The 24,856-nt window shown below is 38.3% G+C and overlaps 1 protein-coding gene across 8 annotated transcripts in view; it reads left to right on the plus strand.

Moving 5' to 3' along the window:
- The window catches only part of ARHGAP12 (Rho GTPase activating protein 12), a 110,204-nt gene extending 94,287 nt beyond the window's left edge, over positions 1–15,917 (plus strand). For all 8 annotated transcript variants that reach the window (XM_060006340.1, XM_060006341.1, XM_060006342.1 and 5 more), the window contains 9 exons: positions 909–1,010; positions 3,250–3,348; positions 6,112–6,214; positions 7,970–8,086; positions 10,105–10,203; positions 11,521–11,598; positions 11,698–11,832; positions 12,062–12,164; positions 12,992–15,917. In XM_060006340.1, coding sequence (XP_059862323.1) covers positions 909–1,010; positions 3,250–3,348; positions 6,112–6,214; positions 7,970–8,086; positions 10,105–10,203; positions 11,521–11,598; positions 11,698–11,832; positions 12,062–12,164; positions 12,992–13,166 — 1,011 coding nt within the window. In that variant the 3' untranslated portion in view covers positions 13,167–15,917. The remainder of the gene's footprint in view (positions 1–908; positions 1,011–3,249; positions 3,349–6,111; positions 6,215–7,969; positions 8,087–10,104; positions 10,204–11,520; positions 11,599–11,697; positions 11,833–12,061; positions 12,165–12,991) is intronic.
- The last annotated feature ends 8,939 nt before the right edge of the window (positions 15,918–24,856 follow it).

Raw genomic sequence — 24,856 nt, forward strand, 5'->3', positions numbered from 1 at the left:
TTATGATGGCAAGATACAGAGTAGGTCTATATTTAACATAAATTTTCTGATATTTTCTAATCTTTTCCTTGTCTGGTTAACAAAATATAATAGTTAAGTGCTGCTTCTTCTCAAACCACCCATGTCCACTGTTTTCCTCTTCTGTTCATGGTTCCTCATTAAATTGCTGAGGCTTTAGAGCACCTGGCTCTAGTTTTTATTTCTAACAAAGGCTGAATAGAAGAACATGGGGCTTAGGATGTTGTTTTTACAAGTTATTGTTAGTTGTTGACAACATAAGTAGTTGATAAGAAAATAACCCTTGAAAGCACGAAATCAGGTTTAGAGTATTTACTAGGTGGAAAAGAACTTGTTTTTCTGCCAGATATTATTTATATGTATGTAAGAATATCGCCTTTTGAACACAGCATTTTACCTAGTCATAGATATTTAGAATAAATTCCAAAATATAGAATTGTTGAGCCAAAGGATACATGTCTTTATAAATTTGTAAATATCGTATGAGCAGCTTTTCTTCTCTAGGAGTTCTAATCCATATCCTACTTGCAAATGAGGGCCTGTTACTCTGTAGCCTCACCAATGCAGTTTTTCATCGAACTTTTTTTGTTGTTTTTGCAGTAATGGGTGAAAAAAGATTTTACTATGGCTTTATTTTGTATTTTTCTTATAATGATGGAGGTTGAGCCATTTTGTTTCCTTTTCTATGAACTATATATAATCATGTCTTACATTTTTCAATTTCAATTTAAAGTAGGAATTGTTATTTTATAATACGAAAAGAGAAGAGGAATTTGAGGTGACCACCTTTTTGATTTATTGTTAACAATATAAAATTGACCGTATTCTTTTTGGATACACACATGTACATGAATATAACATAAAGGTTTTTCCTTTTTTCTAAAACGAAGTTTGGGAGTAATCAGTCCAAACCAGAGTTCACGGTGGACCTTAAGGGGGCAACGATTGAGATGGCTTCAAAGGATAAATCCAGCAAAAAGAATGTATTTGAGGTAATAAATTATTCTCTAAGTATAATCCACATTCTTAACCATAGTAGCTTCATGTTCTGTTTTGAGTTATTTCGGGAAATGGTCTTTCAGTGTGACTAGTTAAGGCAAAGTTAGTCATTAAGTTACTTTGATTCATAATTTAAGGAAAAAAGCTGGTGTAAAGATCTGGCTTCATTTGCATAAGTCACTGGATCTCCGAAGATGTATTACAAGCCTTTGTTCCACAAGTCGTGCCTTTCCCCAGCAACAATAAAAGGGTGCGGTTCCCTTTGCCTACCAAATCTAATATTAAAAAACAAATTAAAACTTTCCTATTTGTCATTAAAAGCCCTCCGCGGTAATGCACGATCCTGTATCAGTTACTTATTGCTGCCTAACAGACCATCCCCAAACTTAGTAGCCTGAGGAAAGAACCGTTTTGCTTGTTTGGTTTGGCCTGTGCGGAGCTGAATGGTTCTTCTGGTCGCACCTGGGTCCAGTCACCCGGCTTCAGTCATCCAGTGGCCTGACTGGGGCTGGACCGTCTAGTTCCCCCCTCTGGGTTGGTGCCAACTGTTGGCTGGGCTCCCGGTCACCATCTCTCCTCCTCAAGGAGGTGACCCCAGGCTTCTTCACATGTCAGGGTTCCGGGGGGGGCAGAGTGGGAGCCGCAAGGCTTCTTGGGGACCAGATGTAAGAGCCAAACAGCAGTGTGTTCTGTGGCTTAAAGCACGGCCCCCCCGCTGGTGGAGGGGCAGCAACACTGCACAGGGCTGCGTATGCAGAGGGCAGAGGGCGCTCGGACTGTCTTTGCAAAGAATCTCTCCTGTCTCAGGGCTTTCCTACTTGTCGTCTAGGCAGATTAGAACAGTTGATATTTCCCACGTGGAACGCGGGTTTTCCTGTCTTGATGGTTTTCACTCCTGATGGATCTGCCTTTAATACCAACAGTTGCTAGTCTCTCCTTGTCAAATGTTCCCTCTCTTCCAAGACCTGCAAGAAACATTACCACAGCACAGATGCTGCTGCTCTGTGCTTTTAATGTAGCGCTTGTTCTCATGTACCTGGGGCTTCCCTCATCTGTAAATTATTCCCCCACTAGATTATTAAAAAAACTTTCTTTTCAAGCAGAGAGACTGCATGCTTTTCCTTACTTTTACAAAGTGAGACCCTCTAACAGAGTATCTTGGCCCACTTTCTAGAAGAAATGCAGGAAAGGAAGTCACTGTTACCTGAGGTCGCCTTGTTTCATTCCAGAATGAAGAAGGTCCCATGGTCAAATGAATTTGGGAGACAGTATATATTTTATCCCTCTGTTAGGACGCCACGGTGCGCCCCGGGGTAGCAGAACCCTGAGAAGTCTTGAAGGGTGGAGTCTTGTTTAGCTCTTTTCAATCTAGCTCTTCCCAAACTAACATCACACAATGAGTTCTTTATTTGTTTGAGGAATGCCTTTTAAAACGTTACTTCAGGAGCTGTTTGAGGAATATATCTCAGAATGTTGTTTGGGAAACATTGCCATATGTTCCTCTAGGAAAAAAGAAAATCAGACACTTACCAAACATAAAATAGAAGGAATGATTTCTATAAATACCTCAGAATTCTTCCTCAGTCAGGTGTGAGAAACTTTGAACCCAGGAGATCATACATAAATGGGTTATTGCGTTCATGTAGAATCATATATCGTGTCCTTACTTTAGTTAGTTCATGATTTTACAATTTAGTGATGTTTCTGTCCAGAAGCCTTGTGATGTATAATTTCCTATTAAATAGTCAATATTGAAAGTCTAACTCTTGTATATTCTCTTTCTATATATATTTTTTTAACCAGAGAGAGAAATTCTCAAACTTATGTTAAAATATTATAGATTTTATTTCTTAACAAATTATGTTTCAATTCTCATTTAAAATGCACAGCGTAGGTACTTGAACTTATTTTTTAATGATAAAGTATTCTAGATTCCAGCAAGTTTTATGTTGTTTGTGTGACGGAGTTTGGGATCCTAAATTATTAGATTTTCATTGAGAATTTACTGTGAGAAAAACGTCATGTTTTATAAAATTATCCAGCTGGTATTCTTTTATACTAAAATAAAAGATAATTCCATCACTGTGGAGTACTGTAACCTTTCCACCATTAATATGATACATGGCATCCAATCTTCTGGTGGTTTTGTAGACTTTGAATTAAATGTATTTATTTACTTCATTGAAAGCACTAACCATGCTTTTTTTTTTTTTTTCCTTCTTATCTCTAAAGCTGAAAACCCGTCAAGGGACCGAACTGCTGATCCAGTCTGATAATGATGCTGTTATCAATGAGTGGTTTAAAGTTCTTAGTAGCACTATCAGTAATCAGGTATGTGTTTGACTCAGGTAAATGTTTTTTTTAACTTTAGAGCTGCTTCTCTTGTTTTGTTTTTTGGCTTTCTAACTGGTTATTATATATCTAGTTTCCAATTTATATTTAAAAAAATACTTTTAAAAAATACATATTTTGAAAGAGGTAGGAAAGACAGTGATTAGTTTAGCAATTCCCAGGGGCTGATGAGTCATTTAACATTGTCATTTATAGGATTTTGCCACCGGTAGATTTCACATAACTTTCACATGAGGCATTGGTTCAAAAAGAAAATAGCTCAGGAGGTAGGGACCGTCTAACTGTGCCTAGTATGTAGTATTTATTCATGGAGTGAATGCTTTGGAAATCATCCTATTTGGTGGAAACAGATCCTGAGCAAAATGGTGAGATGCATGAAGCTGTCGTCTTGTCATTTGTACTTTTTCTTTCCTAGTGACCTTTCTACTCAGAGTACCCTCATGTTCCTGGAAAATTTCTTCTCATGTGTATTACAACCAAAAAGAACCTCGCATTTATATTCTGAAGCTGTGTTTGTAAGAGCAGTGATAACCAACTAGAAGCTGTACTTTCTTAGACTGTACTGTTACCCCCTCACCATATGGGGACATGGTTCCTGATTAAGGATCATGTATCAGTGACAGAAGTGAAATGAAAGTGAATACTTACGGGAGTATGTAATACAGGTTTTAAACTAAATGGAGACAAACAAAGTTTGGGAATCACTGGCTTTAGTAGAGATGGAGATGTCTTTCAGAGACTTTATAGGTGACACTTCATTATTAATAAGGTTTGTGATTGTATCAAGGTGTTCTCCTTCTGTGAGTCTCAGTTTTTCTACTTAAAAAAAATAGAGAGATTGCACTGGATTGTCTCCAAGTATCCTTTTAAGCTCCAAAATTTTATGATTCACCCAGTTCAAATCACCCAGATTTGGAATCTGAGTATTCTTTAACTCTTCCGCCTCCAACTTTTACCTCTTCTAGCAAATTATTTACCAATCTAGATGTGAATTCTTCCTTTGCAGTTTGTAATACTGTGTGATATTTCTGAACCTTGTCCCTTTCTTTCCATTTATTCCTGAAACCATGGGCAGGCCTTTAAATGTTGATATTAAGAGTAACCTCCTAAACAGTTTTCCTTATTTCATCTCATCCCCCACCAATGCACTGTTAATGCCACTACTGTATGAAACTTCCTGATGTCACTTTTATAATCCTCCCCTGCACAGAAACCTTACGTGACTCCTATTAGAATTCAGCAACCTGAGCCCAGTCTTTTCAAATGTACCTTCTCCTCTACCCAGTACGGACTTGCAGGTCTAGTCACCGTAATGTGCTCGCTACCCCTTGAAAGCAAGGGTGGCCGCGTCCATCTCACACACATGTGAGTGCCTTACGCATTGGGGTATAGCAGCGTGCAACCGGATGCTCACCTAATGCATGGAGCTTACAATCAAAGACAGAAGGTTACTGAGGACAGACAACTGAACAGTTCATATAATGAACTATAAAAACCCTGATTAAGTAGGGGCTAATCTAGTGTAGGGATCAAGGGAGGCCTTGCAGAGAAAGTGGCTTTTTAAATTAAGGCCTAAGGGTTCAGGGAATAAGCCAACTGAAAAGAGAGGAACATATAATTCACTCTAAAAATTTTAAATGTGTACTATTTACGAAGTGGCAAAAGATACTGAGGGCAAAGAGATGGGCAAGATTACAAAACTTTATTAAGAGACATTGACAGAAACTTAAATGAGAAGTATGTCCATGGATTAAAAAATTCAATTATGTAAAGATATAATATTCTTCCAAATGGCTTATAAATTTGTAGGTTTGAGATTTTTGAATCTCATTCAAAATCCCAGTAGGTTTTCTGGGGGAACTTGACAAACTTATTCTAAAATTCATATAGAAATGCAAAGGGCTAAGAATATGCAAGACACCTTTGAAGAAGACTTGCTGTAGCATATGTCAGGCAGGACCTTATAAAGCTGTGTATCCATAATGGGATAGATATACAGACCTGTGGAACAGAATAAGGAGCCTGGAGACAGACCCACGTACCTTTGGACACTCTGTGCCAGGTAGAGCACGTGCTGGGTCAGCTGGATGTCTGAGAAGATGGAGCCTTTCCTTACACTGTGCACAAAAATAAACTCTGGGTGGAGAGAGGACCTCAGAGTAAAAGGCAGAGCAGTGCTTTTAGCTTTGAGAATTCAGTCTGCTTTTTAACTTGTAAAAGTGACCGTAGTTAGGCTGTAAATGAGTTCTAGGATTTCTTTCAATTCCTGATATCCGTAGGTCTGTGAGTAATGAGTGATGTCAATTAACTGTTGACACAAAGTGCAATTTTAAAAGATTGTTGGTGTGAAGCAGTTAAGGTACCATTGCTAGTTAGCTTTATCTGTCCTATCATCAACAATGTACCATCATCCTGTTCTATCACCACAGATTATATAGCCCAACCTTTTAACTGTTATTACTTGTCGCTTGATCAAAATGTGGCAAGATAGCATCACCATCAGTACAAGCGCATTATCCTTGTGAATTATCAGTAATTTTTTCTTTATCGAAATTCAGTTAATGCCATCATTGGGGGTAGGGGGAAGAGTATTTTTAAAGATTTATCAAATAGCTAAATCATATATCGTATATACTAATTGGTTCCCTAAAATCATTTGGAAGAGTTGACTACTGATCATTCTGAGAATTACATCTAAAGTAATAGCAAAAGTAATGTGTATGGAAAATCTCTAACCAACAGACAGTAGAACCCGATGAAGCGATTGAGGAGGACGTACCAGATTCACCAGGAATAGAAAAGCATGATAAAGAAAAGGACCATAAGGATCTGAAGAAATCGCGTTGTAAGTTTTCTTTCCCGGTGTTGCTAGTGGTTTGAGTGAGCTTATTCTCTTAGCAAAGGTTTAGAGTAAATATATGAAAGCTGAGTGGACTCTCCAGTGTTGCAAGACTTCTAAGATTCAGGAGTTGCGGTCTCAGTGGTTCAGTGTTCTCTCTCCTCGTTAACTCATAATCTTTTTTTTTTTTTTTTTTTGCGGTACGCGGGCCTCTCACTGTTGTGGCCTCTCCCGTTGTGGAGCACAGGCTCCGGATGTGCAGGCTCAGTGGCCATGGCTCACGGGCCCAGCCGCTCCGTGGCATGTGGGATCTTCCCGGACCGGGGCACGAACCCGCGTCCCCTGCATCGGCAGGCGGACTCCCAACCACTGCGCCACCAGGGAAGCCCAACTCATCATCACTTTTCAGCCTAATCGTATGCACCCCGATGGAATCACATTAATTTTAAGATGTTATGATACCCTTCCAAGAGAAAAAAATGCGCACAACAGAATGCGCTTGTGTTGAGGCCTCTAGGAAGCTGAACGTTATTGATTGGAAAATATATAATTACTGTTTAAGATTCTAGATAGACCCTTAGACATTAAGAAGTCAGAAGTCACGGGATATGTACCATAGTTCCCTATTGGATGCCAGGCAGCCGCCTCTAGACTGGGCTATGTCTGTGCATTTAATCTCCAGACCACATATTATGTTACAGGACCAGAGAAACGCCAGCAGTTGTAAGGATTGCATTTTCTTTTCTTTCCTTTTTTTTGGCCACTCCATGCCGCATGAGGCATCTTAGATGGAACCCGTGCCCCCTGCAGTGGAAGCACGGGAGTCCTAACCACGGGACTGCCAGGGAAGTCCCAAGGATTGCATTTTCTAACACAGGCCTCTTGTGAATTATGTGCTTTAAATAGGCCATTACCCGTGACTTGAACCTGCTTAAATCTATTTTAACAAATCCACATTTAACTGAGAAATTTTTGGTCTTCACATTAACTGAGTGGTTAGAAAATCAGTTCTCCTTTTTTTCTCCCACATTCTTATGAAGTTTAGGCCTAGTACTGACACTGTCTCTGTATAATAGTGTAAACCATGAAACTTCTGTTGTTTTAATTCTTTACTAATATATTGTTTGTGCTCTCAACTTTCTTCAAATATGGTTATTTCCAAGAAATTTACTTTCTGAATTTTTATTATTGTAACCCAAAGATAAATCAGGTCTGCAGGCAATGTGGAAATCCAGGTGGTCCCATCCTTAGCTCGGAGTAGAGATAGTTATGATGAGTCTTAGCTTGAAGTACAAATAGTTGTGATGGATATTTATACATATATATCCCCTGACTCCTGGTTCAGTGAGTATGGGGAAGGGTAGGGATTTTGTTTATGTTTTATGGGTTGGTTACTTTATTTTCTGCTGGTCATTTTACCGTCTAAACCTGATGGAGCGTCCAAGACTATATCATTTGTGAAATAATGAATATAAATTAGAATGACTTACAAATGTCTTGGCACATATACTAAAGAAGGCACAGTTTGCAGTCAGTGTTTAGTGATAAAAATGAAATGTTTCATTTGGTTTGTCACTTTGAAATTGTGTTAGTTTTTGATTCTTCATGTGTTACTCTTAAACCGTATTAAAGTTAGAAAAACTGAATTTATATACTGTGACTTTTTATATATGAGATTAATATGTTTTGAGTACTAGGTGGAAAAATTTTCATTAAAAAAGCCTTTATTTTATAAAATGCTTAATATCTATCTGTCTTAAGCCACGAAAGTATCTAGCATAGATTCTTCAGAACAGAAAAAAACCAAGAAAAACTTAAAGAAATTTCTTACACGACGCCCCACTTTGCAAGCTGTTCGTGAAAAAGGTTATATTAAAGGTAGGTAGAAGTGATGTTTGTAATAATGAACTTTGGCCTAAATCGGAAATAAGACATTTTACATTAAAAGCTGAAAATTTTCCAAACAGTAAAAATGTCTCATTCTTTATTCATAAAGTTATCAGGTTCAGTGATTAAAATACATTTGAGTAATTAAAATTGATTTTTTAATGCGCATGAAGAGTTTATTTTAACTAAAGCATCAAAGAGACATAAATACCAAATTAGCTTTTTAGAAACCCTGTACCAGAGGAGCTACCTGGATGTGATGGGGTGGCGTGGCAGATTTTCAGAATGACAGATTTTTAGTTTTGAGATGCACAGATCAGAAGAAATTTCAAGTAATCACTAGCTGTAGAAAGAAAAGATAATGTACAATTTTATTCTTGATTGTTTGCCTCCAGTTCTCATTTAAGGTAATTTTAAAATTAGGATAAAGTGGTTTTTTCTAACTAATTTTTACATTTTATTTTCATGTATAAGAACCATAATGTACTAACAATATTTTCTTAATAGGAAAGTATTCTTTAAAATCACATATACTTGTATATATATACCTTTAGTTTTTACAAGCATGTTTAATTCCAAAGATAAAATTTTCTAACACATGACTCAAAACAGAGACCTTTGTTCATAATAAAACTATAGGAAAAGGTAACATAATTTATACCGTATATATTAGAGCTGTCTTTGATTATGAAGTTTCTAACAAAGACCATTGCAGAAACATCTGTTATGCAAAGCATCTAGATTAAAATACACAAATGAGTTTCATTAAAAAGCTATTTAAAACTTCTAGGAAGAGTTCAGCTAATTAAGTGATTCAGATTAGCAGCCTTAAAGAGTTAAGGGTAAGCAGGCACCCCCAGATAATGCACGTGAAGTTAGCATGTTGAGCTTAGAACCTTCAAAAAAGCCTCACAAATAAATGGATAGAAACTGCTGCTCATTCTTCGTCAGACCTTTTCAATGAGACATACAAACTTGCCACTTTCTGGTGTTGTTCATCCACTTCAAATACTGTATTTTATTTGTTTTCCTGAATATTTAGCACTAATGTGGAATTTCAAAACTGTTGGGTTGAAAGATTACTAGAACGGACTTTGATATATTTTGTGAAATCAGACGTTGGCACACGATGGGCATGTGGTTTTTTTTTTGTTTTTTTGAATTTTATTTTGTTTTTTTATACAGCAGGTTTTTATTAGTTATCCATTTTATACATATTCGTGTATATGTGTCAGTCCCAATCTGATGGGCATGTGTTTTTTTTTTTTGTTTTTTTTTTTTTGTGGTACGCGGACCTCTCACTTCTGTGGCCTCTCACGTTGCGGAGCACAGGCTCCGGACGCGCAGGCTCAGCGGCCATGGCTCACGGGCCCAGCCGCTCCGCGGCATGTGGGATCCTCTCGGACCGGGGCACGAACCCGTGTCCCCTGCATCGGCAGGCAGACTCCCAACCACTGCGCCACCAGGGAAGCCCAGATGGGCATGTTTTAATAGTTTAAAAATACTTGAGTATTTGCTAAGTGGTGGACTTGAGCCTCAGTGCTGGGAATAACTATTGGCATTCAAGAATGAGAGGGTCCCTGCCCGCATGAAACTTCTATAAAGATGAGAGACAGACAAGGTAATTTAGAATAATGGTGACTTATCTGAAGAATCTGACATAGTGATAAAACAGCGAGTGACTGGAATTGGGCTGCCTTAGGATGGTCAGAGGGTTCTTAAAAGGAGGTGGCATTTTAGCTGAGACCAGGAGTGGTGAGAAGGAGCTCCGTTTGGGGGAAGGTTGATCTCCGCACAGGAGGGGAAGGTAAGAAGGGAGCCAGGCAGGAATGAAGGAGGGTGTTCTTGGAGCTTGGAGTCGGAAGAGGTAGGCGAGTACGGATCAGACAGGCGTGCGTTGTGGTGAAAGTGTCTGCATGCAGGGGTATCTTCTGTTGCACTGTGAATCATTTAGCCATTTTGTGAACTAAAGTTTAGCAAGGTGACTCATTTCTTGAAATCTCTTTCAGATCAGGTATTTGGAGCCAATCTTGCTAATCTGTGTCAGAGAGAGAATGGCACCGTGCCAAAATTTGTGAAATTGTGCATTGAACATGTTGAGCAGTATGGTAAGAAAATGAATTTTTTTTAAAGTTAAGCACACCACCCATTGTTTTGCCATCAAAATCTCTAGGATTTTTATGATTTTGAGTGTTGCAACCAAAAGTTCTTTATAGTCATAAGTTGTCAAGAAAAGCATCTTTTTTGCAAAAAACTATTTTTTTTTCATTGTTTCAAATTAAGGCCTTTGCAGTCATCTATTGCATGTTCAGTACTTAGGGTTGATTCAGCGTATGGTATTCCTTGAAGCCATTGGGAGTCGTTGGCATTTGCTTAAAATGGACGTGGTGATTGTGAAACTGTGTTTATTAAGAAATGATCCAGCAGTGTAAGAGACAGGAGGAGATAGTGTTTACTTACTAAGGGGAAGTTTCTTCTGTTTATAATAAAAATGAGATGACATTCCCAAACTGCTAAATCAACTCTAAAGTGTGCAGATAGACAAATCCTCTTTATGTCATTTCCTGTACTTCTGAAGACTTAAACTAATTTCTGTTTTGGTTAATTTTAACATGTTTATAATATTTATACTGGCTTTTAAAATAACAGTATCTTGACTGCAGTCCCATTAACTTATATCAGTATATCATCAAAAATACCTTGTGTAATTAAAATATTTGCATAAAATGTAATTTCTCCTAGTCACAGAGATTTCTGCTAGCCTGACAGTAGAGACGCCATGCTCCTTGGCTTTACTGGAACGTAAATGAGTAGCACATTAGATAGTGTTAAGTGTGTGCATCATCATCATTTAATGAATATATGAATTTTGGGGCTTCGTTGTGTGAATTTCAAATGATTCTGTTTCATATGTAAAAGAAATTAATAACTGCATCAAATTATCAGTTGTTATAGAACCATTATTTTAGTTGCTGGCTTGTATTAAGTTTATTTATTACAAGCACTTAGAATGACAAGCACTTTGATTCAGAGAGCACCTTAATATGTACATTTACACTCTCAAATGACGTGCCGAGAAACGGGTGGGCTGATTTTATCTACTGGCTTCCTTTACTTTTTGAATTATCTTCAGGTGTTTGCCGAAGTTTATCTTAAATTGCTAGTATTTCAAGTTTGAGATGATTTCCTTGAGATGGTGATCCACGGTCTGCATGATAAAGTAGATTTGTTGCTGTTTACCAGACGATGCAGAGCGAATCTCCACCCCCCTCTCACTGCCAAGCATCTATAAAAAGCCATTTAGAGGAAAAGAGTAATTTTATTTTAGGCTAATGTTAATAAATAAGAATTCTAAAACATGAAAGCATCTTTAGAAGAAGCCAACAAGAACTTTAAACATAAAATTATTGTTATTTGTCTCTTAGGGTTGGATGTTGATGGGATTTATAGAGTTAGTGGCAACCTTGCAGTGATCCAGAAGCTGAGGTTTACAGTCAATCATGGTAAGATCATGTATTGTTATATACAGAATAACTAACTCACGACTGTTAAAATTGGTTTAAAATAATTTCAGAAACTTTCCCGTTCCTACTGTTTTCCAGATGAGAAATTGGACTTGAAGGATAGTAAATGGGAAGATATTCATGTCATCACTGGAGCACTGAAAATGTTTTTTCGAGAATTACCAGAACCTCTCTTTACATTTAATCATTTTAATGATTTTGTTAATGCAATTAGTAAGTATGTAATTAACTCCACTCAGTTTTTTCCCTAGATGGTGAAAACCCTCTGTAGCTGCTACAACACTGCTTGGTATTTTAAACAAGTTTTTTCAAAGGATTGTTTTACTCCAGAAATTTTAAGTGTAACCACCAGGTGTCACTGTGTATTACCAAATACCAGGTTCCAAAATAATGTCACTGCTTTCAGTTTCATGCAAAATCTCCAGTCATTGTCTTTTTTCAGAACAAGAACCAAGACAGCGTGTCTCTGCTGTGAAGGATCTAATCAAACAGTTGCCAAAGCCTAATCAGGACACAATGCAGACTCTGTTTAGACATCTCAAAAGGTAAGAGTCTCACCACAAAAGAGAAGGAATAATTAGGGGGAAAAAGAAGGTCGGAGAACGGGTATGAGATGTGGTGTAGGACCCCCGGGGCCAGGGCCACGCAGACCTAGGTTCAGAGCCCCGCTGTGCTGCTCGCCTGTTTGTAACATGAGAAAGATGACTTCTCTGAGCCCCAGTTCCTCGTAGGTAAAACGGTTTGGTATAAAGAATACACTGAAGTAGATTTCATATGTGAAGCATTTATATAATGCCTAGCACGTAGTAAGTGTTCAGAAATTGTGGCTAAAAGTTAATTATGATGAAGATGAGATTGGTTAAGTGAGGAATATTCAGTTACCTTGAAGTCAAGGTAATTAGGTCTGAGTTACTACATAGTCACTCTGAAACTTCTGATAGAAAGAACACGAGATTACTAAAGTAAGTGATCACAGTATGAGAGATTTTTTAAAAAAATAGCATAAAATGAGTAAAATTCAAAGTTTAATCTCTGTGCCCTAATGATATTTTCCCCGTCACCCTAGCAGAGGAATCATTGTTACCTGAATTGTAATAGGTATTCAAGTCTATGTCTTATTTTTAAAACTAAGCTGAAATATCACACATTTAAAGTTTGTGAGAATATGTATACCTTTTAGCTGTGTTTATGCAAAAGAAAGATTTACGTGCTATTCAGACTGAATTCTATTTGGTTAAATAGTTTATATGTACCTTAGGAAAATGAGCATTATTTCTCTTTTCTAAATGCAAGCTGTTTATAATATTTTTTGAAGAATTTCCCCTATTTAAAAATTTTCTCTTTTAACTAAAATTTTTGTTTTTCCTCTTAGAGTGATAGAAAACGGAGAGAAAAACAGAATGACGTATCAGAGTATAGCAATTGTGTTCGGTCCTACTCTGTTAAAGCCAGAGAAGGAGACTGGCAACATAGCAGTTCATACCGTCTACCAGAATCAGATTGTAGAGTTAATTCTTCTCGAGGTAAATTCCATCTTCGGACGTTGACTCTTACTGAAGAGAACCTGTGGAATAGAAGCCGGATTTCATCAGATTCCAAGTCCTTACACCTGATGTATTTTATGTTTGGACCAAGCAGTGACTCTTTGATTTTGCACTTTTCTGAGGGACCGGAAGGGAATGGGAGAGTCCAGATGTGTGATAGGCCCTCATATTTGCTGCTCTGTTGCAAGTTGATAGAACTGTGTGTACGTTTGAATTAATTTTATCCTGAATGTTTGCATTTCATACTCTGAATTCCAGTAAAAATCAAAACTTGCGATTCTAACCAGTCATATACACTGGATAATTTGGTAAGAATACTACATTTTTTCTCCTCAAACTGGATGACGTAGAATTTCTTCTCATGATTCAATAGGTTCATCACTCGATAGAACAATACTTACTATCACCTATTTTGAAAACGCTCCTGGGCATTTTAAACGAAATGAAGTATATCTGTTTTGAAACCTGTGTTGTTTTTTTTCGGGGTTTCTGCATGCAGTGGCAGTCTGATTGCTAGGACCCATTATAACCCAGATGCGATCCCTCGATGAAGGCTTGCTGTCTTCACGGAGTAGCACAGCAGCATACTAACAGTACTTAAAACACTGTGATATACTGGAGTTTAATTTAGCATAAGCCAGTTCAGGGTATTTTGGGGCTGTCTGTGCTACACTGACTTGTAGCTAACAATCCTAATCTACCTAGTGCCATACTGAGTTCTTGGTATGATCCTGTGGAAACCAATGTTGTTTGATGTAAATACAGGCTAAAGACTCACTGTCCTTTAGCTTATGTATATAATTGTGTTATATAGTCTCAGAGTACATTCTAACCTCTCATTTCTAATCACGATATTGGTAATTCTCCGTGAATATTAGGGTTCCTCCAGAAATAGGCCGTTATTTGAGAAAGTTAACTGTGTGCACTTTTAGATTTTAATTACATTTACAGGCAAATCACTGTAATGCAAATGGTACTGGAACAATGCTGAATAGACTTGCTAAATGGTAAATGCACTACAAGAGGAACCTTTTAGATTATTTAATATGTACAGAATACATTAGAAAAAATTTATTACAGAATTCTAACTGCAGTACGAATAGTGGAAACCCATATGTAAATTAGAGGGAAGTCAGATCGAAAATGACATTGCTAAATTTGAGAATTTCTTTTTGCATTACTATTGTAGATTGGTTTGTATAATAAAACAGGGTTTGGAAGGTTTTGTTACAGAGAGCATGGTCTGCTGAAGATTTTTTAAAATGTATTTTTCTAGATTAACTGCTGTATATGAAATGTCTAATCCGAATAAAGAAAACTATAAGAGGTTTAGAGGTTTTTCCATTGGAAATGTGCATTTTGGTTTATAATTTTGTTTTGTTTTTGCATTTACTGGCACACTCTTATAATACCTCATTTTTAAAAAATCAACTGAATCCAGTACTTCCTGTGGCAAATGTTTTCCTCGTTTCACACCTTTTGTGCTCCCTGCCATGCCAGTGCCTCTGCCACCCACCCCTCCCACCCGCTTCCATCCCCTCCCACCCCCTCCCACCCCCTCCCACCCCTTCCATCCCCTCCCACCCCCTCCCACCCCTTCCATCCCCTCCCACTCCCTCCCATCCCTCCACTCTTTATTTCTTCATCAGTATTTGAAAGTGAATGATTTGTAACCAAGATTCTTTTTCTTAGGGTTGCATCTATAATTTACAGATTACTTTTCTTGGGGACAAATATTTTTTGTATGACCTGCGTAAAAACCTCTCACCTGAGTTTTGTGGTGAAAATGTTGTTTGTTGTTGTGATCTTGTTAAATTGATAACAAACCAAGCTACTTGACAGCAATGGGAAAGTATTGTTTTTTGGGTAGGGAGGAAAAGCTCCCAAATGAGAATGTTTATATTTGCCTAAAGATGTCCTTAACAATATACAGTATGCTTTAGGCCTGGCCTATATAGTGATTGTAATGCCAGGAAAACAATTAGACTCAAATCAGTGATGTTCTTTCTCTTGGTAGTTATGACATATCAAAGATTAAAATTGTCCTGTGTTTCTTGTTTCCAAGTACACCTGTGTGTATGTGAAGTCTTGAATGTTTTAATAGTCCACAGCTAATCAGCTTATTGTAATATTGTATGTATAATGAGATCAATGTCTTGTGTTTTCATCCTTTGTGAATTAAAAATTCTCACTTGTTTTCTTGTCATAACAAAACCAGTAATATTTTTCTGTCTTGACAGCTTGATTTTTAGTAGAAAATATATTAAAGGCTGAAATAAATTGTCAGTGGAATTTCATTTACTAATAGGCGTTCCTTCAGAATGTCATTAAAAAAAGTAGTTGGAAATTGAAAGGAAAAAGTATATTCAAGTATGTTGTTATAATCCAATAGAAGGAAAATACTTATTTAAATGTTACAGCAGTAAGAAATTTTACCTTTTACTCTAGAAAAATTATGAAATATTTCTTGGAAGACGATGTTACCTTTTAGATAGAGGCAAATGTATAGATTTTTGTTTTTCTTATGTGAAAAGTGCAGATGGAATAATTCAGCCAAACTTTGGGCCTAGGCAGTTGGTTATATACACGTATGCACATATATGTGTATGTAAATGTGTGTGTGTATGTGTCATTGCTTACATACAAATGAAAACTCATCAATAATAATCATGGCAGATACCTGGAGACCTTTGTACTATTTTAGTTTTAGCCTATGGTTCTTTGTAAGCCTGTAATAATAGATGTTAAGATAGCAGTGAGAGGAAATTTTGCCTAGTTCGTGGGAGAGGCTTCTAATTAAATGTTTAAAGTAAACATGCAGTTTCCCATGACACTGATTTCTCCAACATCTTTAAGCATTTAAAAAAATATACAGAGGAACCTACAACATGTCATTTTAGTAAAAAATAAGAATAGTCAAATGGGTGTCATCCTCTCACTGATCTTTAAAAGTCAACTGTTCAAATACTGCATCTATATAGAGTTGAAAATGGTAGAATAGAAGATTTTATTGAGTTTACTGGTCTCTGAACTCCAGCCATCAGCTCTAACGATTCTCTTTTATAGAAAGCACGCCTCTAGTTTGAGACAGAGGTGTCTTAATTAGCGAGTTCAGCCTGTATGTTACAGTCCTGGAGGTGGGGCATCATTTCTGTTTTTTTTTTTTTTTAAACAGTATTCCTGTATAACTAACACAGTCGTGTTGAATGCAACTTTAGTTTGAAACCAAAAGGAAAAAAAAAAAAGGCAAAGGGGCTGCAAAACCGCATCAGCAGCCCTACAATGATAGTGATTAGACTCTGCTGGAAATTCACAAGCCGTGAACCCAGGCCAGGAGAGTCAGACTTAGCCTTCTAGAAAAGGGGGAGGCTCAGAATGCTAATGAAACGTTCCCTAACTGCTGAAGGCCGGGAGTTCTCCTGAAGAATCTCAATTAGCCTTCTCAAGTGAAGTTTTGTGGGGCAGTGCTGGCCGTAAATGTGTTCAGCTGCTTTGAGCTTCTACAAATTAGCCTTATGTGAATATGGCACTCAAATGAACTCTTTCATTTCCCTCATTGCTTCCCTTCTCCCACAGGAAAGAAAAAAGCACTTCCATGGTCCTCATAAACAGAGCACTTCCAGGACAAGGTAACTGTTTAACAAATCACTACAATACGAATTTAAAGAAGTTTGGTTTCTTACTTTTTCTCATCAGCCTGCCCCTCCCTCTGTTTCACTTACTCTCTCCACGTTTTCAGAAGAGCAGTCTTCGGTAAAGATTTTAACCGACAGCCAGATCTTCCAGGTAGTTCTAATCCTTGTGGCTCGCACTGCAGGTAGCACTGAAACTTGTAAATTGTCGTGAACCTTGTGACGTTCATGGAACCTGCTGATACCAGAGTGACAACGTCGTGGAAGCTCTTATCAACAGAGCCCTTGCGGAGGTAGAAGTCAAAACAGCCGTCCGGTCAGGGTCATGACTAGCGCAGGTTCCGCATGGCTTTCAGGGCCGCCTCCTGGGCATTTTGAGAGATTTATATATGTAGTCAAGAGAAATGGGTATCTTAACAGTCAGGTAAAACGGAGTCTCACTGATTGATAAAGCAGGCCAGAACCATAGGGACTCTCACACTCACAGTCTTACGTTACGGAGGCCCAGAGTGCATGTGAGTGCCTACAGCCTGATGGCTGGTTAGCGGCTCAGAAGCCTGAGGGATGTTGGTTAGTTATGTTATTTCAGTTTAAAGTTTGTGACAGGCACTTCCCCGGCGGTCCAGTGGTTAAGACTCCACGCTTCTACTACGGGGGACTCGGGTTCAATCCCTGATCCTTGCTTGGGAAACTAAGATCCCGCATGCTACACAGCGTGGCCAAACAAAAAAAAGTTGGTGATGAATTTAAGTAAAGCATATTGTGGCATGTTCACATAATATCATTTGAGGAGGAAGCATGTAGCTTGTCTGCCTACTGTGGACATCTGTGTTCAAGCTAAATTTTTATTTATGGGGCATGCTGAAACTTCTGTTTTCTTCCTTTTATATGTTGTGTACATCTCATGAATCTGGAGGTGGCCTGTCTCAGCAGTTGCTGTTTGCCTTGGACAGTCAGATGTGTGGCTACTCACACAGGCCGTATTGGGGCTTGCTGAGGTCCTTGTGTCCACAGTGGACTTAAAGAGGAATCAAAGACTTAAAGAGGAGAGGAATCAAAGAGGAATCAAAGGCCTCCACAGAAGCCAGCACAGCTGCATTATAAAGGGGGACAGTAGCTAAAGATACCAATATCTTTAGTTCTGACTATGAGGTTCCCTGAATTCAACGCCTTACGTTGGGAACCAGATCAGATGTGGTGTTTCTGACACCTGGCTGCAGCTTATAACGGCCCTGTTTCCTGGCCTGTTACATTAGCCAGATTGATTGCCTGAGCACTGCCAGTACCAACAGCTCAGCCTTCTTACCCATCTTACCACACTCGGAAGCGGCTGGAGCGTATTCAGTTGGCATCAGTGGTTCCACAAAGCCAGCATCATACAATATGAAATTGCTGTTTTAAATAACAGGTAGTACTGAAACATCCCCCACTGAAGAGAGTTTAATATAAACAACCTGCTAGGATCCCATTTATTCATTCAACAAATTCAGTGACGTTGTATTAGGTGTTTACGCATGGTGTTAACCTCTGGGGATATAACGGTAAGCAAAACAGAAGCACAGAGTCTTAACCACTGGACCACCAGGGAAGTCCCATTTTCTGGTTTTGAGATTGGTATTATGACAGCTGGTATATATTTAGTTCTGACATAAACCCTTATTGAGTGGGTGAATTGAAATGGTCAATCTCAGTAGTTTTATTATAAATGTGCCTTCCCAGTCAGCTACTAGTGGCCAGGCCAGGTTGCTGAGATTGAACTAAGATTTATTGCTACGTGATTGGGTATGAGTTGAGAATGACATAATTCTTGAGTACTTGTGGAGTTGAAGTTAGGCGAGTTTGTCAAATAAATACAGGAGATGTCAAAGGCTTTGATGAAGCATCATTTCAATGGATGAGGCCTGGTTTTAAACAGCAGATGGATCATCGTGGCATGAAGCAATAAAATGTGAAGTGGGACATTCTCAACTGAAGTGTCAGGAAAAGCATGGATTTAACCACATTGTCAGTGGTCACACAAGTAATCCACATCATACCTCCTGTATGAAAATTAATACATGGAAAGGATTCCTGGGAGGTAGTGGTGATGGCATAGTTCTTCAATTCCCATGTTAGAACAACAGCATGATGACATTGACAGCAAAGCTAGGTAACAAGATACCCTCACAACTCCCAAAATACGAGCAGCTGGGGATAAAGCACCACCAGCTCCAAGATGTGGAAGCGTACAGTATTTGAAAGAGGCAGTAGGGTAGCATCTGATAAACCCGAGGGCAGGAGAACCACAGTATAACCACCAGGACTGAAGGGGCTGAGTCACTGTCACCCCAGGAATTCTCAAAACCAACTTGCCAGAGATCCCTTCCAGGACAAGGCCTCACACTGAAGAAAAGTTGCTGGGAGTAGAATCAAAATTGGGTGGGATAGGGACAGTAGATAAAGGAGGTTGTCTAGTTCAAGGTGGGCAGGGGAAGTAGAGCCAGGAAGTCCCAGGAATCAAGCTGCCATACTTTTTAACACAATGCAGAAACAACACAAGAATGAATCTGTGAAGTTAACAAAGCTTTCCTGACTCCTTAGTCCATAAGTTCAGGAAAATTAATTGTACATGAAAATGAGCAAAATAATAACATCAAGGCCAAATCCCATAGGAAGTTATAAGGAAAAAAAATAAGCAGAATAACACCCCTATGGAAAATGGGAGCATTCCAGAAACATGTGCCCATAAAAGAAAACATTTTTTATTGCAAAATGAGCTTTTTAAGAAATAGTATAAGACATGAAAGAACAACATCAAATCAGAATTATAAGATGGCAGAACTCAGGAAAGAATTAGAAATAAAACTTTAGGATCATAAATAGCAACATAAGAGCAGATAAATAAAACATAATGCCTTAAAAGAAATAGAAGGTGTAAAAATTTTTTTAATAAAAAAGACTTAAAGATTTTTAAAAGATTAAAAAGTGACATTGGAAATAGGTAAAGAAGGTCAAACATAGTACCAATAGGAGTTCATAAGAAAACCAAGGCAAGAAAAAGACATTAAAAATATTTTAGGGCTTCCCTGGTGGCGCAGTGGTTGAGAGTCCGCCTGCCGATGCAGGGGACACGGGTTCGTGCCCCGGTCTGGGAGGATCCCACATGCCGCAGAGTGGCTGGGCCCGTGAGCCATGGCCCCTGAGCCTGCGCGTCCGGAGCCTGTACTCCGCAACGGGAGAGGCCACAGCAGTGAGAGGCCCACGTACTGAAAAAAAAAAAAAAAATATATATATATATATATATTAGAAGCACTTCCCTGAAATTAGAAATTATGTATTGAAAGAGCACACTAGATAACTAATATTGACCGAAAATAACCATCAATAAGACGTACTCTAGTGAAATTACTGGACTGTAAAGAGGAAATGACTAGATTATTAGAATTTTCAGCTGTACTATTTTATACCAGATGCAGGTGGAGCAATGTGTTTAAGATTCTCAAGAATGTCAAGGATTTCCTATCTAACAAAACGACTTTGAAATATAAAAGGCACAAATTGTTATCAGCATCATTTAAGAATTCAAGAAAGCCTCTTCTCATGATCCCATCTTTAAGAATTGATTACAGAAGTTTACAGATTACAGAGTTTCAGGCTACCAAAATGTCTTGGAGACATCTGCATAAGGACTGGTGGTTGAGTATTAAATATTTAGTTACTTATAATAGACATAAGACTAAATGAGGGCCAACCGGGAGGAAAGATAGTCCTTAATGACTACATACACCCTTCCAAATGAAGATTTAGTACCATTGTTACGAAGAATGGGGAGGACATAACGCAAAAATTCAAAAATATTTTTAGTAATTGTATTGGTGGTATTATTCTGGTTGGTGTATATGTAACAGGAGACTAAACAAATGAACACTAATTCTGTCATCCCCTGGGTCCCTGAGAATCAAGATTCTCCAGCTGAGAACAACTGGAAAACCTGGTAATATTTAAAAATCAACATTATTGAGGTACAATTTACATACAATAAAATATGCCCATTTAAGTGTATAGTTTGATTAGTGACATAGTGACAAATGTACTCACCTGTGTAAACCACTAGCACAAACAAGACAAAGACCATTTCCATCACCCCCAGAAGTCCCAAGAGCCCATTTTGGCCAATATCTATTCTCCAGACCTGGTCCCAAGCACAAATACCGATGGGCTTTTCTATAACTATAGATGAGATTTGACTCTGCCAGAGATTCATATAAGTGTAACCATTATGCAGATATTCTTTTCTGTCCAACTTCTTTGATTCACTGTAGCGTTTTGTGATTCACCCAGGTGTTTGTGTGTCTTTCTATTGCTGCGTGGTATTCCATTGTGTCTCTATTGCATTTGTTTATACATTCATCTCTATATTTATTTCGTGGGGAGAGGGAATTTATTGGGAAAGAGGCCCAAGGAGTGATAAAATGTGCCATATTTTGATAGATGTGGGGTGTGTATTTGTCAAAGTTCATCAAACTATTCACTTAAGATCTTCACATTTCCCTGCATGTAAATTATGCCACAATAAAAAAAGGGGGGAGATGTGTTTAAAACTTTTAAAAGAAGCTTAGCCTCACTGTGGGACCAGAACATCTAAGTCACAATTTTTCATACACAGTGTTTGGCATTAAATTAAGACAAAACAAAGCAAAAAAGCAGAGAATAAAAGCAATAATTGACCAAAATCAATAGAAAAAACAGACAATAGAAATAGTTACACATGAGTTCCAAATATTGGAATTGTCCTATTTTACAAATGCTGTGATTAGTATGTTTAAGACATTGAATGAAAAGATCGAGAATTTCAGCAAAGAACTAGAAATAATAAGACTCAAATGGAATTTCTGGGACTGAAAAATACAGTAGTTGAAATTAAGAACTCCGTAGATGAGCTTACAGATTAGACATAGCTAAAGAGAGAATTGTACCAGAAGATAGCTCAACAGATAATATCCAGATTGAAACCTGGAGAGACAAAAGGATAGAAAATAAAGAATTGAACATAAGGGTTATATGGGAAATGGTGAAAAAAATTTAACATCCATGTAGCAGGGCTTCCGGGAAAGGTGAGAGAGAATATGGTAGAAGCACCATCTGAAGAGAGAATGGCTGGGAATTTTCCAAAAATAGATTGAAAATCGACAAACCATAGATGGAGGGAGCTCTCTGAATACACAGGATAAATGCAAAAAAACCCCACATCATTGTAGGGATATCATGGGGAAAGCACCAAACAGTAGAGACAAAAGGAAAACGTTACCTTCAAATAAGCAATAATAAAATTGGCTACTGACTTCTCAACAAAAACAGTAAAATACTGAAAGTAAACTGCCAACATAGAATTCTTACTTGTGTTATTGTGATTTGTAAGAAATATATATTTGGTCATTCAGATATATTTTGATCATATATATTCAAATATATATAAAATTTTTTTCTGTATGTATTTAGTATTTGTCTGCAATTCCTGGCTCACAGCTCCCAAAACACTTGGAATTTCCTGAGAGCCTGAGAGGTAAGAGCAGTGGGAGTATCTTTTGTTACAATATTTGGTCTCTTGTCCTCAGTTCCTGGAAATATCAAAGCCATGAAAGTGAAATGTCTCCCCCTCATTTTCTGGTCTTTTGACCCTAGTAGTTTTCAATATTTCACTTCTCTTACTGTAACTATTAGCTATATATTCTTTTACTATTTTTTTTATGATTAACAAAATAGACAAAGAAATCTGTCATAGACGAAGAAATAATCTCCGTAATATTTAAAGAACTCTTAGAAATTAGGAAGTAAAAGACCAATAATCCAGGAGAAAAATGAACAGAAGAAGAAAGAGAAGAGCAACCATGAAAGTAATAAGCGATTCAGGCAAAAATCATCAGTAGATGCTGAACTGGCAAGTGGAGGATGAATGAGATATGAGGTGTATTCCTCCCTCTTCTTTCAATCATACCCCACACTGCAAGTGCTGTGTGATCTGTAGACTCGAGCCCTCGCCACAGCTTGATTATTATCATTACTACCATTACTCCTCCTCCCCTCCTCTTCCTTCCCTTCTTTTTAAAAATTTTTTTGTTTAATAAATTTATTTATTTATTTTTGGCTGCATTGGGTCTTCGTTGCTGTGCGTGGGCTTTCTCTAGTTGTGGCGAGCGGGGGCTACTCTTTCGTTGCGGTGCGTGGGCTTCTCACTGCGGTGGCTTTTCTTTGTTGTGGAGCACGGGCTCTAGGTGCACGGGCTTCGGTAGTTGTTGCCCGTGGGCTCAGTAGTTGTGGTTTGCAGCCTCTAGAGCGCAGGCTCAGTAGTTGTGGCGCACGGGCTTAGTTCCTTCGCGGCATGTGGGATCTTCCCGGACCAGGGCTCGAACCCATGTCCCCTGCATTGGCAGGTGGATTCTTAACCACTGCGCCACCAGGAAAGTCCCTTTTTTTAAAATTAAAAAAATTTTTTTTTTATAAATTTAGTTAGTTAGTTTTGGCTGTGTTGGGTCTTTGTTGCTTCGCGCAGGCTTTCTCTAGTTAGGGCGAGCGGGGGCTTCTCATTGCGGTGGCTTCTGTTGTTGCAGAGCACGGGCTCTAGGTGTGTGGGCTTCAGTAAGTTGTGGCTCTGCGGGCTCAGTAGCTGCAATGTGCAGGCTCAGTAGTCGTGGTGCATGGGCTTAGTAGCTCCGCGGCATTTGGGATCTTCCCGGACCAGGGCTCGAACCCGTGTCCCCTTCCTTGGCAGGCGGATTCTTAACCACTGTGCCACCAGGGAAGTCCTCCTTCCCTTCTTACATCAACCCTCAGTGTCTCTGTGGTAGAAGGAGCTAGGCTTGACCTTATGAAGCCTTAGAAACTGCCCTTTACCATCTTTTGGCCTTGATGTTCTTGAAATGACTATCTTTCCGCTTCTAAGAAGACACTATCTTCAAACTGAAGATTTTCTTGGGTTCTCAGCTGCTTTGTTTGGTGACTGGTTATAAGGGCTACAATGGTAAAATTAGGAACATTGAAATTACATTTGAAGTGTAAGGAATCTACATTTTTCCAAAGTTGTATTCCACTATTTTTTTTTTTTCAAAACAGAGCACTGGGAAGAAAAATTCCCCCATGTGACAGGATGTGATATTTGTGTGTGAGGCTAATCTCAAACAATTTACCTGTTTTTGAAACCTCAATTTCTGAAAAGTCTGATAGGCAAGGCTAACTGTTAAGACTCTTTTCATCATTTTTGGATGAATTTATACCTGGGCTTAGGGCACCAGAGCATGTGTGACATTTATTAATATATCTCATATTGATGTAAGATTTTCAATAACTTTGTCATATGTTACTTTGGGTTGGGGTAACCAACACAGAATTGTCAACTCAGTTAAAAAATGACTACATTTTGCGTGACATTCAAAAGGGAAGGAGAAAAACATTTTTCATTTAGTGGCTGTGGAAGTTATTTGTGTGGAGAATGCCCTGTTTCCCTGCATTTCTAAACCGAGTGATAAATCTGCCTGGTTTTCCAGCTGTCACAGTGATCATCAATAAAAGGCACATGGTCCCTTTGTCCAAGTAGCTGAGTCTGCTTGAAACTTTAATAGTACTATTTTATTAGCCAAACAGCTTCAAGTCTTTCTCTTAGAGAACAGTTATATTTTATTGAGAATAATTGTGCTGCCAGGTAATGGAGAATAAACACTAAACACTGATGCTATCATGCTCTTGACTTGTCTAATTTTCCTGGTTCATAATGCATTGTGGCTAGACTGATGAAATCAAACCGTTAATGGTAAATTACCTGTCAGACTGACTTGTCTACTCTGTTCATTTTCTTTGGTGAAAATACGGGTCAGGGTGTGTGTGTGTGTGTGTGTGTGTGTGTGTGTGTGTGTGTGTGTGTGTGTGTGTGTGTGTGTGTGTGTGTGTGTGTGTGTGTGTGTGTGTGTGTGTGTGTGTGTGTGTGTGTGTGTGTGTGTGGTGGTTTAATTTCCTTGAGCTTGAGGTAGGAGTTGGAAATGTCTCTTTGCAGAAAGTAAACTTAGTATGTTTATATTTAAAGTAAAATAT

Source organism: Delphinus delphis, chromosome 2 (genome assembly GCF_949987515.2).
Source record: "Delphinus delphis chromosome 2, mDelDel1.2, whole genome shotgun sequence".
NCBI classification, from domain to species: Eukaryota; Metazoa; Chordata; class Mammalia; order Artiodactyla; family Delphinidae; genus Delphinus; species Delphinus delphis.